At 43.9% G+C, this 19,225-nt stretch overlaps 1 protein-coding gene across 1 annotated transcript in view; it reads left to right on the plus strand.

Annotated features, from left to right (window-relative positions):
* TBX4 (T-box transcription factor 4) overlaps positions 1 to 19,225 on the plus strand; it is a 286,861-nt gene that overhangs the window by 212,026 nt on the left and 55,610 nt on the right. Inside the window, exon 5 of the mRNA XM_063957170.1 lies at positions 3,487 to 3,634. Coding sequence (XP_063813240.1) covers positions 3,487 to 3,634 — 148 coding nt within the window. The remainder of the gene's footprint in view (positions 1 to 3,486; positions 3,635 to 19,225) is intronic.

Consider the following 19,225-nt stretch of genomic DNA (forward strand, 5'->3'; position numbering starts at 1 on the left):
GGACTTGGAGCCCAGAGACAGGCGTCTCCATTTCGTTTGAGAGTTATGCCTGTCAGGATCCTGGACTATTTCATGCATGTATTATGAGGTAAGTTTACTAAGATGGGAGTTCTATTTAAGATGGGATGTTGCCCATAGCAACATTACTTGTTCACACTCCAAATTACAGAACTTGGGCCCTCATTCTGACCCAATAGCACGCAGCAACTTTTTGCTGCCTCTGCGATCAGGTAGACGCCGCTTATGGGCGAGTGGATTTTTGCATAGCAAGGCTGCGATCGCTTGTGCAGAATAGGAGTAGGTCTGGACTTACTTACCAGTTGCGATCATTCAAGCCTGTCAGGTCCCGGAATTGACGTCAGACATCCGCCCTCCAAACGCCTCGACACGCCTGCGTTGGACTCACCACTCCCCGAAAACGGTCAGTTGACGCCCGGATCCGCCTTCCTGCTGTCAATCTTCTTGCGGTCATCGCTGCAACCGCTTTCTTCGTAGTTCTCGTCGTTGCCCAGTGACAGCCGTCGCTGGGCAACAACGCGCCTGCGCATTGCGGCCGCAGCGCATGCGCAGTTCCGACCCGATCGTACGGCTGTGAAAAAGTGCAGCATGCGATCGGGTCAGATTGACCCCCTTTATCCGGGTTTCACCCACTCTGTGGAATGCCCTCCCTCGCACAAGTAATGCGTGTGGATGAGAGATGCAGATCTTGTGCAGAGCGGAGAGGTTGGGTAGGGAGATATTTTAAGATGAGTGAAGAGATGTATGTTGGTGCAGTTTGGTTAATAGCCTTGTATGTAAGTAAAAGTATTTTATATTTAATACGGTAGAATACTGGTAACCAGTGCCGGAACTACGTGTGTGCCAGGTGTGCCTGGCACACAGCGCAGTCGCACCGAGGGCACAGCGACTAGCAGCTTGTAATGAGTCAATTTGACTCATTACGAGCCACCTGTGCCGGAGGAGGAGAGGGAGCAGCGGAGAAGGAGGAGGAGGGAGGGGGAGGAGGGAGCCGCAGCAGCACTATGTAATTGGTAGCGGCGTCGCTGCAGCAGTCCCTCTCCTTCCTCATTGGCTGGCCCGGTGCTGCTGTGAATGCTGGGATACGCTTCCCTCATCCCAGCATTCACAGCTGCGGCGGCCAGCCAATGCAGAAGGAGAGGGACTGCTGAAGCTGCGCCGCCGGCAATTACAGTGCGCTGCTGCGGCTCCCTCCTCCCTCTCCCTCCTCCTCCTTCTCCCCTGCCACCCGGAGCTGCCAGCACCGAGGAGACTGACTGCCTGAGAGATGGTAAGTATCTATCTATCTATCTGTCTACCTAATGTGTAAAAGGGGCACTCTGTCTGCTGTAATGTGTAAAAAAAGGGATGCAGTCTGCCGTAATGTGTAAAAAGGGGGACGCTGTCTGCCGTAATGTGTAAAAAAGGGGACGCTGTCTGCCATAATGTGTAAAAAAGGGGGCGCTGTCTGCCTTAATGTGTAAAAAGGGTATGCTGTCTGCCGTAATGTGTAAAAAGGGGATGCTGTCTGACGTAATGTGTTAAAAGGGGGACTATCTGCCGTAATGTGTAAAAAGGGGGACTAGCTGCTGTAATGTGTAAAAGGGGGACTATGTCTGCTGTAATGTGTAAAAAAGGGGACACAGTCTGCCGTAATGTGTAAAAAAGGGGACGCTGTCTGCCGTAATGTGTAAAAAGGGGGACGCAGTCTGCAGTAATGTGTAAAAAAGGGGGTGCTGTCTGCCTTAATGTGTAAAAAGGGGACGCTGTCTGCCGTAATGTGTAAAAAGGGGGACTATCTGCCGTAATGTGTAAAAAGGGGATCTAGCTGCTGTAATGTGTAAAAAGGGGACGCTATCTGCCGTAATGTGTAAAAAGGGGAAGCTGTCTGCCGTAATGTGTAAAAAGGGGATGCTGTCTGCCGTAATGTGTAAATAGGGGAAGCTGTCTGCCGTAATGTGTAAAAGCGGGACTGGCTGCCGTAATGTGTAAAAGGGGATGCTGTCTGCCGTAAAGTGTAAAAAGGGGACGCTGTCTGCCGTAATGTGTAAATAGGGGAAGCTGTCTGCCGTAATGTGTAAAAGGGGAACTGGCTGCCGTAATGTGTAAAAGGGGATGCTGTCTGCCATAATGTTTAAAATGTGTAAAAAGGGGAATCTGTCCTCCGTAATTTGTAAGAGGGGCTGTACCAGGTGTAGTGGTGCTACTGTGTGGCGTAATTTCAATAACGGAGACTACTATAATATGTAATGTGAATTGGTATTATTTTGTTGCGACACCCCTTCCCCATGAAGCCATGCCCCTATATTTTTTGTGCGCGCCTAAGGCGCGCACTGCCCCTTTTTTGCATAGAGGGGGAGCGTCGATGCCCTATCTTGCACACAGCACTAAAATGTCTAGTTACGGCACTGCCGGTAACCAATGGAGGGACTGACAGAGTGGATCTGCAGACGATGAACGTCTGGCGAAGAAGATTTGCCTCACAGCTGCATTCAAAATGGATTGTAGTGGTGAGAGCCTATGTTTGGGAAGACCAGTCAGGAGACTATTAAAATAATCAATGCGGGAGATAATGAGAGCGTGGATTAGAGTTTTAGCAGTGTCTTGTGTAAGATATGGTCATATTTTGGATATGTTTCTTAGATCTATGTAACATGATCTTGAGACAGAGTGAATGTGGGGAACACAGGACAGTTCAGAGTCAAGAATGACACCTAGGCAGCGAGCTTGTGGGGTAGGGATGATTGCCGAGTTATCAACACTGATAGAGATATCAGGTTGGTAACAACTATTAGCCGGTGGAAATCTAATTAATACTGTTTTGGAAATATTAAGTTTGAGGTGGCGAGATGTCATTCAAGATAAAATGGCAGAAAGGCATTCAGTGGCACGGTCCAATACAGATGGTGACAAATCTGGGGAGGATAGGTAGATTTGAGTATCTTCTGCATACAGATGATACTGAAATCCGAAAGTGTTTATTAGTTTGCCAAGAGATGTAGTATAGATAGAGAAAAGCAGAGGACCTAAGACTGAGCCTTGCGGTACTCCAACTGAGAGAGGTAGCGAAGAGGAGGTAGATTCAGAGAAACGAACACTGAAGGAACGATTAGATAGGTAGGATAGGAACCAAGAAAGGGCTGTGTCCTGAAGACCTTGGGATTGTAGTGTTTGTATGAGAAGAGAGTAGTCAACAGTGTCAAAAGCAGCAGAGAGATCAAGGAGAATAAGTAGTGAGTAATGGCCTTTAGATTTAGCAGTGACCAAATCATTCACTATCTTAGTCAGTGCTGCCTCTGTGGAGTGTTGGGCTTGTAAATTTACCCCATAGTCGCACCCCTGGGACTTGTGGACACACCTATTTTGTAAAAATGGTTCTTGTATATTCCATATTTGGGCATCAAATGTTCTTGTCTAGAATTTCTCAGAAATAACGTAGTTGGGTTTTGATTCACTGGTATCTTAACTGCATTGAAATTCTGTTTGCAGGATGGTGGCTGGTAAAGCAGAGCCTGCAATGCCTGGACGGTTATACGTTCACCCAGACTCCCCAGCTACTGGAGCTCACTGGATGAGACAACTGGTATCATTTCAAAAACTGAAGCTGACCAACAACCATCTTGATCCCTTTGGACATGTAAGAATAAAACACTGAAGATTATATAATGTGTGGGGGAAAAAGGGTCTCGATAATGGCTGTCTAGTATGTGGAAAGATAAAGTTATTTATGATAAGTTGCACATTTACAACAACATCCATCTTTGCTCACAATAGATGCTACTTTGGTTATATATAGTTTGCAAAAATGACACAGATGTGTCCCTTTACAACTTTGCTTCATTCGCTACAAGTCGCGTTACACATAATGCGTGAGTGCCGTGTGACTCTGTAGTGCCGAGCGTCTATTTTTGAATTTTTTGACACAAAAATGCGTATTAGACGCAATGTAATGCAATAGGATGCATGAGCAGCTTCTGCTGATTGAAATGATATGCCGCATACCTATATTCTGTGTGCGACTATTTGCATACAAAATGCTATGCTACAGTGTTTTCCTGGAAAACACTGTAATGTTTCATTTCGGATGCAGATAGAAATGCTATTACATACAGAATATAGGCATGCCGCATATAATTTTAATCATCAGAAGCTGCTTGTGCATACTATTGCATTACATTGCGTCTATGAAGCGGCAAAAATGCGCTACTGTGTCCCGCCACGGCATGGTGCGACTTGAAGGGCTGTTTAGCGTCACTGCAGCAAGGATTACAGAGGACACATCTATTCTGTACCTGCAGCAACAAGCCACAAGTTTGATACAAGTACTATGGCCCTCATTCCGAGTTGATTGCTCGCTAGCTGCTTTCAGCAGCATTGCAAACGCTAGGCCGCTGCCCTCTGGGAGTGTATCTTAGCTTAGCAGAATTGCGAACGAAAGATTAGCAGAACTGCTCGAAAATATTTTCCTGCAGTTTCTGAGTAGCTCCAGACCTACTCCTAGATTGCGATCACCTCAGTCCGTTTAGTTCCTGGTTTGACGTCACAAACACGCCCTGCGTTCGGCCAGCCACTCCCCCGTTTCCCCAGCCACTCCTGCGTTTTAGCCTGACACGCCTGCGGTTTTTTAGCACACTCCCGGAAAACGGTCAGTTTCCGCCAAGAAACACACACTTCCTGTCAATCACACACCGATCAGCAGAGCGACTGAAAAGCGTCGCTCGACCCTGTGTAAAATTGCTTAGTTTTGTGTGAAATTACTTGGCGCGTGCGCCCTGTGGCCCATACGCATGCGCAGAACAGCCGGATTTTAGCCTGATCGCTATGCTGCGAAAAACGGCAGCGAGCGATCAACTCGGAATGACCCCCCCATGAGCACTGTATCAATCAGGGAGGGTATAGAAAAAAATGGTACCACATACACATTTTATAAAATGACAAATTAAGACTGTGCAACTTCCATGGCTGGATTTACCTTTTCTCTCTCTCTCTCTCCTCACCCAATTACAGTGAGTGAAGATATTGGGTACTGTGGGCCTGATTTATGTTTGTAAGTAAAGCAAATTAGCAAGCAACTTGGCAAACCATGCGCGGTGACACCAAAATGCCGGCTTCTCCACAGTGACATGAACCAGGTGCTGCAGTGTAACATTCACCTGCAGCACCTGGCTCCAGTCATAGTGGAGGAGCCGACACTGCATACATCCCTGTCTCCGAGGGAAACCAGCATCTCCGTGAATGCTGGGCACGCCTCCTGGAGTGATGAAACTGGGGGCTGCCCACGAAGCCACACCCCTTTCTAACAAGGTTATGTCGACTGTCAAGGATTTCTCTTGATGCCACGCCCCTCCGTGATGCGTCATGCCCCTTTTTGGGAGTGCAGGGGATGCTGCACCGGGTTTCACCTATACAAGTGACTCCTCTGATGTCTAGTTTAAAATAAATAAAATGTAAGGAATATACCATGTGACACGAAGTCAAGAAATTATTTAAACCAGTGTCATTCACTATTATAGTGACTAGCATAAATTATTGGGCTACATATAAAGATAAAGTAATTGCAGTGTTGCTTACAAGTTCATTATAACTAAAGAATCAGCATGGTACCTGTAATAGAAACCAATAAACTCAGAGAGAGTCATAGTTTATGTGGTCCACAAACATAAGTTCAAGCTAATTCTAATTTATTTGTAACTTTTCCTATACTATGTTGGAAAGTATTGGATAATTGAATAACAAGTCCACAGTAGGCATCAGTAGCATAGCGATTCTCTTAAGTTTCACCTAGTGAGGATGGAGTAAGTGTGTTTATATACCCTATGTATGTGTCCGGGTTTCTCTCTTTATTCTGAACACAGCTTTTGTGAGATCTAGAGAGCTTCACATTTTCCAGCGGCAGCACAATCTCCACACATACTCATCAGCTAGAATAGGAACGCAGATCACAATCACCTATAGTCTAAATTTTTATCAGTATGTCGGTCCATAATGAGGGGTGTGCTACTGTTTCCACAGTCCAAGGTGCAAGGCCATAGTGGCGGCAGTCACAGCCATTAGCACCCAGCCACACTGTTCTACCTTGAGGCAGAAACCTTCCTGTTTCCCTGGTGCTTGCTGTATGACATCATAAGGTCACGTGCGCTGGGGAAGGAGGGGGGTGCTGGGTCAGGGTTCCCTGTGACAGCCCTGGTTTCAGTGATGATATTATAGTGGCGTAGAATGGCACTTTTCATTTTCTACAATTCTAGTTCTGCTTGCTGTACTCTAGGCGTTAAGTACTATGTCTATTGACTCTAGCTGCAGTTCTTTCAAAACGCCCCAGAAATGTACTGTATGCAGATCCTGATCTTTTTACAAAACAGGGAAACACTCCAGATGTGGTCTGGTAGGATTGATCTCTATGGATGTCTGTAGAGTTTGGCAAACTGTAGCTAACACATTCATACTGTCTCACTATCTGCAGCAATTTGTACTACAGCATGATACTCACTAGCCTGTATTGAAGCCAGGGCCGGACTGCACATCTGGCACTTCTTGCACACGTATGCCAGTGCCGGAAGGAGGCCCCAGTCCATCCCTGATTGAAGCTAACCACTCTGCAGCTTATCACACTACAATCTGCCTGCTGCAGATTGTCACTCCTACTACTGCTTATATATCCTGCATGTAATACTGCTGTAAAAGCAGAAATTACATAGCAATGTTTATGGACTTCAAAAATGTTAAGTTTGTAAATAGTTATTCATAGAGATAAACTGTTACAACCCTTGGATTATAGGCCAGTACCCTAGGCTAGTGCTACTGCCACTGCAGCAGGGCTTTGCCCATGTCAGGACAAATCTTCATTTTGGCTTTCATTCTCCGGCTAGAGGCCAGTTAATAGGAGCCCTTTTGCTAATGATTGGAAAGATTCTGCATTCTCACTCCACTGCATTGTATCTATTGTTTGACACATATATGGAAGCTGCCATCTTTGCAAAATAATTGATAGGTAAAGAAAACAAAAGAAATGTAAAACTGCATGGTACTGTATATATTGCAATTTGATTCTGATTCTGAATTGAGCATTAACATCTGTCCTTGCAGAATTGGCCTATATTGTCTTTAGCAAGGATCACACAGACTTTCACAACAGAGCTGGCACCAAGTTGTCAGGATAAGAACCATTTCTGCATTTGTGTGAAGTGGGCATAAGAGTAAAACCAATTTGCATTAGTGATGAGCGGGTTCGGTTCCTCGGGATCCGAACCCCCCCGAACTTCACCCATTTTACACGGTTCCGAGGCAGACTCGAATCTTCCCACCTTGCTCGGTTAACCTGTGCGCGCCCGAACGTCATCATCCCGCTGTTGGATTCTCGCGAGATTCGTATTCTATATAAGGAGCCGCGCGTCGCCGCCATTTTCACTCGTGCTTTGGAAATGATAGCGAGAGGACGTGGCTGCGTTCTCTCAGTTTCTGTGTTCAGTGTGCTGCAAATATCTGTGCTCAGTGTGCTGCAAATATCTGTGCTCAGTGTGCTTGCAAATATCTGTGCTCAGTGTGCTGAAAATATCTACGTTCTCTGCCTGAAAAACGCTCCATATCTGTGCTGCATTGTAGTATATAGTAGGAGGACAGTGCAGAATGTTGCTGTGACCACCAGTATATATATAGCAGTACGGTACAGTAGTCCACTGCTCTACCTTTGTGTCGTCAAGTATACTATGCATCCATACCTGTGCTGCATTTTAGTTGTGCGCAGTATATAGTAGGAGGGGATAGTGCAGAATGTTGCTGTGACCACCAGTATATATATAGCAGTACGGTACAGTAGTCCACTGCTCTACCTCTGTGTCGTCAAGTATACTATGCATCCATACCTGTGCTGCATTTTAGTTGTGCGCAGTATATACTAGGAGGGGACAGTGCAGAATGTTGCTGTGACCACCAGTATATATATAGCAGTACGGTACAGTAGTCCACTGCTCTACCTCTGTGTCGTCAAGTATACTACAAAAGTTCAGTAAAATGACCCAAAAATCAAAATTAAAAGCGTCTGATGAGAAGCGTAAACTTGCCAATATGCCATTTACAACACGGAGTGGCATGGAACGGCTGAGGCCCTGGCCTATGTTCATGGCTAGTGGTTCAGATTCACATAAGAATGGAAGCACTCATCCTCTCGCTAGAAAACTGCAGTGCCACTCCTAGATGGGCCAGTTGTTTGTGTCGGCCACTTGGGTTGCTTAGCTTAGCCATCCAGCGACCTTGGTGCACCTCTTTTTTTCTTTGCATCATGTGCTGTTTGGGGACTATTTTTTAAATCTGCCATCCTGTCTGACACTGCAGTGCCACTCCTAGATGGGCCAGGTGTTTTTGTCGGCCACTTGGGTCGCTTAGCTTAGTCACACAGCTACCTCATTGCACCTCTTTTTTTCTTTGCATCATGTGCTGTTTGGGGACTATTTTTTATATCTGCCCTCCTGTCTGACACTGCAGTGCCACTCCTAGATGGGACAATTGTTTGTGTCGCTTAGCTTAGTCATACAGCTACCTCATTGCACCTCTTTTACATCTTTGCATGATGTGCTGTTTGGGGCCTTTTTTTATATCCTCCCTACTGTCGGACACTGCAGTGCCACTCCTAGATGGGCCAGATGTTTGTGCCACACACTTCTGTCGCTTAGCTTATTCATATAGCCACCACGGTGCAACTTTTTGGCCTAAAAACAATATTGTGAGGTGTTCAGAATAGACTGGAACTGAGTGGAAATTAATGTTATTGAGGTTATCAATACCGTAGGATCAAAATTACCCCCAAATTCTGTGATTTTAGCTGTTTTTATGTTTTTTTCAAAAATCATCCCGATCCAAAACCAAAACACGAAAGGGTGGTTTTGTCAAAACAAAGCCAAAACCAAAACACGAGCGGGGAATTAGAACCAAAACCAAAACACAAAACACGAAAAGTGCCCGCCGCACATCTCTAGTAACAATTAGCACCACAATTCTCAGTATACACTACAGCTGAGATATAAGGGAGCAAAGAGTAATCTGCGTACTACTAGGGGCGGGCAGCCATTGTAAGATGTGGACAGGCACGAGTGAGAGGAGATGCGGGTATAGGCAGTGCTGAGTAGGAGAGCACTGCAATTGAAGTGTGAGAGAAGAGGGTTGTGAGAAAAGGAGAGAAGAGGGCCTGCTCCAAGGAGGTTACAATTTAGGGGGATGGGGGGGGGGGCAGACAAGCGACATGAGGCACAAGCATGCAGAAGCTGGCCTGATGGCAGGAACCAAGTGAGGCAGAGATGGCCAAGACATGAGGCAGGGGTTTAGGAGAGCTGCCTCAAGACTAGGTTATTTGGAAGGAGGTGGGGACAGAGCGACGCTGTTGTATGCCATGCAGCAGCTGCTACTACCTGTTTGTAGGAGGGTGTTGATGCTACCCGTGGCGAGACTCCGGGCCTGCTGGGTCCCGGCACCTGCACAATGTATTTTCCAGGCACCGGAACCGGTGTATAGAAACAAGCGGCGGCTGGACTGCGCATGCGCAAAACACCAGCTTCTATGGACTGCATTGGCTGCTGCACATAGAAGCTGGGTGGGGCTGATAGGACAGGGAGTGGCTTCCTACTGGAAGTCATCTCTCTGTTAATCGCAGCTTGCCCTTGCAGTCCCAAAGGGAGAAAAAAACCTCCCAGTAGGATTGCCTGTCCTGCGGGTGACTGGCAGGTAGCACTTCCAATGGATATCACTGCCAGTCACAGTGTAGCCAGTGCACGGACTGCAACTGACTCACTGAGATGGTGAATTTTACTGCAGCCCCCTCTGAGGGTGACACATGGGAGCAACCTACACCGCCATTTTGACGCCTGTGCATCTAGTGAGGGGAACTCACAGATTATAAGCAGTGATATCAAAATATACTGATTTACAGGCGTTTATACCTCTTTATTACAATTTGATAACTGTGAATCAATTTTTGTTTAAAAAAAAAAAGCATAAAGCATATATAGCAAGAAAGTTACTTAGAGAAACTCAGTTATGCATTAGAAGAGTTAGAGCAGACTATTTTTTGATTCCTAAAAAACTAGTATTACAGTAGGTAAGCCAATCTATCCTGCCTTTGCAAAGTGCATTTGATATGTGAAACAGCTGCTGTCCACTAAACTAAAATGTTTATTTTACCATTCAATACTGGTTTTCTAGCTTTGTTAAAAGGGCTCCAACAATAACTGCTGGGTTACCATAACACTCTTCAAGTCTTTCCCATACTAATTTGAGTCCAATTGAGGGATTATTCACATTGACTTGAGTGTTTTCACGTATTCTGAAGACTTGCTCCCCAACCATTTTGCTAAAAGATCAAGTTCTTCACTTGCGGTGATGTTCAGGTCACTGATTAAGGTCTTAAAACTGGACCTCCATGATTTGTAGTTCTCTGGACAGTTGTCAAACTTTGTAAGTCCTGTGTTAACTAGCTCACTACGAACCATGAATTTAACAAAGTCTGTCATATCTTATTTAGCAGCCTGTGTATTCTCAGGTGTATTTAAGATGTTGTAATTCAATGTAATGCTTATTTTGACTGATGAATAGGGTTAAGTTTCTACTGATCAGGCATTTGTAGTCCGTAAGAAGGTTTTTGTTCTTTAAGCAAACTTGCATATCATTTAGTTGATTTATACTTGGTAGGTGACCCTGAAGAGGTGAATTTGCATGTGAGAAGGTTTCTAAATCACTGTAGAGGTTGCAAATGTGCCTGTCGTATAGTGTATTTAAAGGTTCAGCATTAAAAACTGGTTCCTCATAGTCAGAGCAGGGTGTGCTTACTGGTATGGCTTAGCACATATTCTCTGGTGCGTTTATCTGGGTCTTCTGAGATTATTTGGCTATTTAGATCATCTCTGCTACCTATTTCTATAGCTACTTTAAGGGCCTCAGCCTGTGCCACAGCAGCAACTGCTTCTATCTCTTGATGCAGTGCATCTAAACTGGCTTCAAGGCCTGCTTTTTCTAATTTTAATGCAATCTCCAATAAGCTTGTGTTTTTGCAGGATCGGTTTCTGCACGTGCTTTTATGGCGGCAGCGCTCATTGTGGACATGCCGGAATGCAATGATCTTGATTTTTTTTGAACAATGGCTGGCTGTACTAGAGCACTGGGACTGAACTTCCCTTAAGCGGTCTAATCTAGTTTCAGCCTCTGTGACTGCATTACATATGAGACTGTCACGTCCCTGATCAGTGTCTCTCTGTATGTCATGTTCCTTCAAGCTTTCTTCCACATTTGTTTTGGTTAAAAATGTGGAATATTTCTCTGACTGCAATCTATAGTTCACATAACTGGACCTGAGTTGATCCAAAGTATTTTGAATTTGTTCCTGAACACTGTTTGCATTTGACATTTTTAGCAAATCAGTTTCGGTTCTATCCCAGGCTTTTTCTAGTCTTTCTTGGTATATATCTGTCTCACTGATGTATTTATTCCTGGCCTTTTGAGATAGCTTAACTGAACGTATTGGCTTAGTGTCATCTTGGGCCTTCTGGGGCTGTGATGGGATTTCATCATCTGCATTTCCAGCAGTTTCTACATTAGAGTTATACAGTAGAGTGCCATGATGAGGTGTTTGCAGGTTTATGACTGCTGATTATCAGTATATGCTGTGTGCTGCACACACTTACTTGAGTTCTGTGTGGTGAAACTGCGACAACAAACCTTGTGGAAAGTTGTGGCTGTATGGATGTAGTCACTGGATCGTGAGATGGGTGAGATGGAGATTTCACCAGCCTGGCTGTAAGTCTGTAAAGCTTGAGCCCGCAGAAAGCTTAACCTTTTACTATTCTGACCCTCATTACATGTAAGGAGTGTGTAATTATTCAGATAGCTAAAAAACATCTCTTAATGCACAGACAATGACCTTCTGGAAGTTTCACCTTTTATTCATACCGACTGGAATGATTATCCTTATAATATAGCTATAATTTTCCAGGTTAGATTGATGTACATGATGTGATAACAATATTCACATAGCAAAAGGCAGCTAAGCATAGGCAAACAAATGCAGATCTGCACAGAATAGAGTAGACTTAGCTAGCAGAGTGCAGAGCATTTAACTTGTCACATAAGATCACTAACAAGACAATATGATATAACAATAGAAGTGCTGTGGATCCAATACATGCTGCTTATGTTCTTGATCCTCATCCAGTGCAAGACCCAATTTATGAAATGGAGCTCAAATACAGAAAAGGTAGTGCTAAAAGTGTATTGTGTCTAATATAACAAAAAAAATGAGCAGGATGTAGTATTTGCACTTCAGTGTAAGTTGTATAGGTTTATGTCACATGTACTGTAGCTTGTGGAGTACTTCTAAGAACCACTCCATTACCCACATGCAATATACAGTTAGACTGGACCAGAAGGTTCTGTGAAGAGAATAAAACACAAGTTCAACGTGGCCAAATATGTGCAAAATATGTGCGTAAAAAAATTGAATAAATCCTAATTAAAAGTGTCCTGTTCCGGAGCAGAATTGATGTCATTCTCTGCCATGAGATTTCTTCCACCGAAACAAGAAAGATGTGAAAGTTCAGATATGCTGTAAGGGAGTCCATCCTATGCATTTTGGTTATGAGTTCCATTATGCTGTAGTAAAGAAATAATAATATGTTAAGTAACAAATAAAGTACAGTATGAACTATATAACTGATTACCAACCCATACATAAATGGTTTTACCGCCCTGAAACCGGCATAAGTGTGATCCGTTTTTCTATCACACCTGTCACTGATACCGCTTTCACGCAACTATTGCCAAGTGGCACCCAGGATTTGTACACGGGTCCTTCCTGGGTGCGACTTGGTGAGACCCCTTTCAGACAGGCGACCTGACCCGGTTTATTGCCAGGTTGGTGATGTCACCGGCGATGCGTCCGGAGGTGGCGCTTTGAGATGAGATGATCTCCAAGTACCGCCTCTTCCTATGGTGTGAACAGATCCTGGGTCGCAGTGACCCGTCTCACCCGTTCACACCGCCCTATGAGCCAGGTTGAATATGTTCAACCCTGCTAGCCTCCCAAGTTGAAATACTGCCCAGACCAGATTATTTCAACTGGCCCCTTTCAGACTGTGCCGCAAACCCGGGTTGCAGCTCGTCCACGTGCAATAACCTGGGTTCATGCTGGTGGGTCTGAAAGGGATATGATTGTCCACCAACACAATTTCACACCCAATTTTGCAGCCCCACCAGTTAAAAACCTGCCACCAATAGTGTCCCTTGTGATTGCAGTGGCCTCCTATTGGAAGCACTATCTGCTAATCACATGCAGGACTGTGATCGGCAGATATGGCTTCCAATGGTAAGCCTTTCTACCAGCTCTGTTGTGCTTCTAGAACTCCAGCTGATGCAATCCCTAGAAGCCGGAGAGAAAATGAAGGTGGGGAGGGGGGGGGGGGGTTTGAAAGGGGCAAATTGCACAAGTTCTCCCATAAGCTGTTAAGTTTTTGTATTGACTGCAAATTGGTTTTAGATTGTGCAATGCCTCCCCATCTCCGGCACTACCACTCATTCCATACTGTACCATACACGGGATCAGTATGAGAAATACCAATGATGGGATCCCGAGTTTGAAGAAGCCAACAGGGGTGATTAAGGGGTGTTCTCCCCTCTCCCTAACCCCCTATCCCTCCCTACCCTAAGCCTAACCCTTCCTCCCTGCAGCCTAAACCTAACATGCCCTGTGTCTTATCTGTGGTGCGCTGCCGTCTGTCCTCATTCAGGATCCCAGCTGTCTGTATTCTGGCACCGGGATTGTGCACCCATTCTGGATGCCGGTGTCGGCATTCATAATAGGGTCGGTATTCTGACTGCCGGGATACCTGCAGCCAGGATCCTGACTGCTTCCCACATACACTGCCCTTGTCCTTCATGAGAGTGATCATCTCACCTACCTTCCACAAGCTATCTGCATAACAAACCCTTGAACCTGCCACAGCATGTTAATAACATAAGATGGTGACTATTAAAAAGAAAAGAACAATTACACGTAAATATATACAGTACTGTTTCTCTAGCCGGGAGTTGTTTGGTCATTATGAAATCACGGTGCACAAAACATACACATAAATTTAAAACCTCCCACACATAAGTACAAGATCCCCACTATGAAATACATAAACATACATTATTCCTAACCAATAAGCACAAGGAGCTGCATGATACTCAATTTTAGGGGTACCAGACAACAAAGCTAAATTGTACATGTCCAAACAACAATGTAATCATATACAGTACAGTATGTAGTTTAAACAAAAAAGCTAAAAAAAGAAGGCACATGTGATCTAGACATATGCACATGTAAGATAGACACAGATGCACATTAACTATAACGTAGATACATACACTAACTACAGATAAATAGGATATCACCTGTAGAAAAAACATGCACGAAACAAGTTGTCATCAAACAAAATGATATATGCCTAGCCACAAATCACATGTGCAATGAACACATACAGTATGTTAAAATACAAAAATGGCAAACACCTGCAACAGATAAAATGTCAGCAAATAAAATTCATATCACAATGGGCATAATTAATGATGGGACTGGTAACAGTATGTGTGATGATCCCGTGTATATGTTTCAAAATTGTATCAGCTATCAAAATGATTTGTACATCATTTATATAAAATTCCTAGCATGCAGAATGTTTACATTTATGAAATTGAGCTTCAGAAGTTGTGGCTGATGTACTGTGTGCAATTAGCATGCCAAAGAAATGTGCTTGTGTAGTGTATAAGTGGTGTGACTAGCAGAGGGCATGGGAAAAAAATTCACACTTGTAGGTGATCTGATGTCTAAGCCTAGAAGAAGAGCTCAGGAGCAGTTTGAAATGCGGATAGAAGGAAAGATGAATGCAGCAATGTACAGAGACATCCTGGGTGAAAACCTGCTACAGAGTGCTCTTGACCTCAGACTGGGGTGACGGTTTATCTTTCAGCAGGACAACGAACCTAAGCACACAGCCAAAATATCAAAGGAGTGGCTTCAGGACAACTCTGCGAATGCCCTTCAGTGGCCCAGCCAGAGCCCAGACTTGAATCCGATTGAATATCTCTGGAGAGATCTGAAAATGGCTGTGTACCGCCGCTTCCCATCCAACCTGATGGAGCTTGAGAGGTGCTGCAAAGAAGAATGGATGAAACTGGCCAAATATAGGTGTGCCAAGCTTGTGACATCATATTCAAAAAGACTTGAGGCTGTAATTGCTCTAAAAGGTGTATCGACAAAGTATTGAGCAAAGACTGTGAATACTTATGTACATGTGATTTCTTAGTTTTTTATTTTTAATAAATTAGCAAAAATCTAAAAAAAAAAAACTTTTTTCACATTGTCATTATGGGGTATTGTGTGTAGAATTTTGAGGGGAAAAAATGAATTTATTCCAATTTGGAATAAGGCTGTAACATAACAAAATGTGGAAAAAGTGAATTGCTGTGAATACTTTACGGATGCACTGTATATATAAATGCGAAAGCCCTCACTCACTGACTGACTGACTTATCACTAAAAATTACAATAATGAGAAACATGAACTACAACTCTTACAGAGAAAAGGTTTTACAATTAACAAAATGTGTATGTTATTAATCAGCCATATATTCACTTAATAGGTTCCCAAGTACTTTTGACAACTTTCATAATTCAAATTTAGACAGAAAACATGTGAGAAGGAAAATTAATTTTAAAAATCCTACCTCCTCCCCTAACTTCGGATTACATAGATCCCTGGGATTTAGAAACAGGAGCCTACTCTTGCAGATAGGCACATGTCCTGCATACATTCTGACATTGACAGAATAGTCTGTAAATGAGTGCAGCTTCCACAGAAGGGAAAGGTTAAGATCTCAAGATTAACAAAAAATATTTGTAGTTAGAGTAATAGAGTACATCATATTTTTTTTATCTGCTTCATATTTAAATAATGTTCAGCAGATGAAAACATACACTTATAGCTGCCATTGGCCATGTGCCAAGCTAGAAAAAAGCTAAACTAAAGGTGTACAGTAAGTGTGGTAAGTTGGTTCTAGATGGTGCCTTCAGAGTAGAGATGGCAGCTCCAGTGGATCTTCCCATTCTCCCTCTGGCAACGACTCAACAAGCTTGTCTTTCTCACGCTGTATCAGATAGTCGTAATCAAACACCGATGTGTTTGCCCAAGCATTCCTGCAGAGCCTCTGTGTATTGCACTCCGGTATTCCAAGTTGCATCAGCATGAGATGTGCCCCATTGTCCTAATCAACACCAGGTGTTTACTCCAGTATTCCTGCGGTGACTCAGTGCATTGCTCTCTTGCATTCCAAATTCCGCCAGTGCACATTGCTCCAGACCTGTTTGCTCAATCAATCCACCACTTGCTACACACAGTTCCTCATACTGTACCTCTCCGGGGTCTCTCTAATATCACTAAAGTCATGTGTGGTGCTTGCCCACAAGGCCACAAATTGTTCTTGGTGACCACCAGTGACCCACTATATTTCGCAGCTCTGGGAAAGCAGTCTCCAGCCAGAGCTCCCACATTCCAATAAGATTATGTCAAATGTTTATGTGGGAGATCAAATTATCTGTTAAAGTTTGAAATGAGTATAAGATCCCACTCTGGTCAAACACTTGCCTAATGGCTACTAGTCCCTCTCCCTCCAGGCAATGTTGAGACAATTAGAGAATCTAGGGTCACCTCAAAAAAGTAGTTAATATGTAAGATTACTGCCTAATTTACCAGGTATTGCTACAGTCCCATAGCATGACAGCCATGCGCTCTGTGCTCCTGCAACCTCACAACCCAATTCCCCTGCCGCCCACATCCCTGAGTGCTCTACCATGGCAGTTCTTAACTAGCACCCCAGATGGTTACCATTCTGGGGACACTCCCCCGCCGCCTTGCACAGACAGCACTGTCAGTAAAGTTGTGATGTCTTTTCCACAGTGTAGGACATAGAAGTCAGGTGATGTAGGAGGGCAGACAGCGACTGTCAGTTGAGTGGGACGGATTCCGCCCTGTGCAGCTGCACTGCCCTTCTTACAACCATGTGTTGCTAGCCCAGAATAGTATGTCTCTAAACAATATATTAGACAGGATTGGTGGGGGAGAAGTGATTTAAGTGAGTGCAGGAGAGCACATGGGAAAAAAGGAACAAACAATTACCTTTTAAGATCTTGATTTGTATAAACCTTTTTCCTGAAGGCCCATACACACTAGTCAATAAAATAAATAACATTACTCATTTTGACCGTTCCTGAGCGACGTTGTTTACTATATCAACTAGTGTATATGCTGTAAACAACGAGCGATGCGCGACCACGCGGGTCGTTAACAACCCTCAGTCTCGGACGTACATGCAACTCAATTTGGAATCATCGTTGGAATCATCACTAGCGATATCACAGTGTGTATGCCCGCCTTCGGGGGGCACTGCACGGCCTGATAGGGAGACACGCTAGGCAATGTCGCTCACTGAGCACATCGCCTAGTGTGTACCCATGTTGAGTAACTGATTAACAATATTTTGACACAAAACTGCATGTCTGAGTGCTAAACAATCATCAATACTCAAATCACTTTTGTGACTGTGTTATTTCAGCTTGGCAAGTTCTAGTCTTAGTTTCTTTCCCCCAAAAGATTGTAAACAAAGTAGAACAATGAGAGATATAACCTCTAGTCATTTGTTTGGCAACATCTGATTAACAGACCTCTGCTTCCTCAGGCAAGTCAGAGGATGTAGACAGAGGTCTGCGAAATGCTTCGCTGAACTTTTTGAGGGCATTCACCAACCATTCACCGTATACTGAATATTTATTCCCCTCACAATTTTGTCCTATATATATTTTTGTATTTATTTATTTGTTTTTATTTTCCTTGTATATTGTATACAATATCAAAGGTTTACTTTACTATAAATTCACCATTTAATTTATTAATAAATATTCCCTGTTTGCTATTTAGTGTCCGATTTAAAATAATCACATTAATTATATATCCTAATAACACTTAAAATCATCCATGATCCCGGCCTAGTATAAAGATAAATCATTAAAATTAACATTTTCACTGTAGCACACTGACAGACATTGGGTTCTAAAATGAATGGAAGGGTGACTACCATCCACAAAGAATTAAATTGTTTTGGTCCATCTTAAAATAAAGTAGAAATGTTTTTCTCCTTCCGTAAACCATTCTAAGTGCTGTAGTTTAAAGACGAAAACTACTAACTAACTTTTTTGCCAATTCCAACCTCCATGGAGTAATGGTGTGAAATTACCTAAAGCCTGATTACATCTATAACCTGATTAATAAGCATATATACAAGTTTTCATTCTCACCACTTACGTTGCTACACACAATGGCCCTCATTCCGAGTTGTTCGCTCGCTAGCTGCTTTTAGCAGCATTGCACACGCTAAGCCGCCGCCCTCTGGGAGTGTATTTTAGCTTAGCAGAATTGCAAATGAAAGATTCGCAAAATTGCGAATAGAAATTTCTTAGCAGTTTCTGAGTAGCTCGACACTTACTCTGCCACTGCGATCAGTTCAGTCAGTTTCGTTCCTGGTTTGACGTCACAAACACACCCAGCGTTCGCTCAGGCACTCCCCCGTTTCTCCAGCCACTCCCACGTTTTCCCCAGAAACGGCAGCGTTTTTTCACACACACCCATAAAACAGCCAGTTTCCGCCCAGAAACACCCACTTCCTGTCAATCACACTCCGATCACCAGACTGAAGAAAAATCCTCGTAATGCCGTGAGTAAAATACCTAACTTTCGAGTAAAATAACTAAGCGCATGCGCTCTGCGAACCATGTGCATGCGCAGTAAGCGACTAATCGCAATATAGAGAAAATCGGCAACGAGCGAACAACTCGGAATTAGAGATGAGCGGGTTCGGTTTCTTTGAATCCGAACCCGCACGAACTTCACTTTTTTTTCACGGGTCCGAGCGACTCGGATCTTCCCGCCTTGCTCGGTTAACCCGAGCGCGCCCGAACGTCATCATGACGCTGTCGGATTCTCGCGAGGCTCGGATTCTATCGCGAGACTCGGATTCTATATAAGGAGCCGCGCGTCGCCGCCATTTTCACACGTGCATTGAGATTGATAGGGAGAGGACGTGGCTGGCGTCCTCTCCATTTAGATTAGATTTAGAAGAGAGAGAGAGAGAGAGATTGCTGTGATACTGTAGATTAGAAGAG

This window comes from Pseudophryne corroboree, chromosome 2 (assembly GCF_028390025.1).
Source record: "Pseudophryne corroboree isolate aPseCor3 chromosome 2, aPseCor3.hap2, whole genome shotgun sequence".
Taxonomy (NCBI): Eukaryota; Metazoa; Chordata; class Amphibia; order Anura; family Myobatrachidae; genus Pseudophryne; species Pseudophryne corroboree.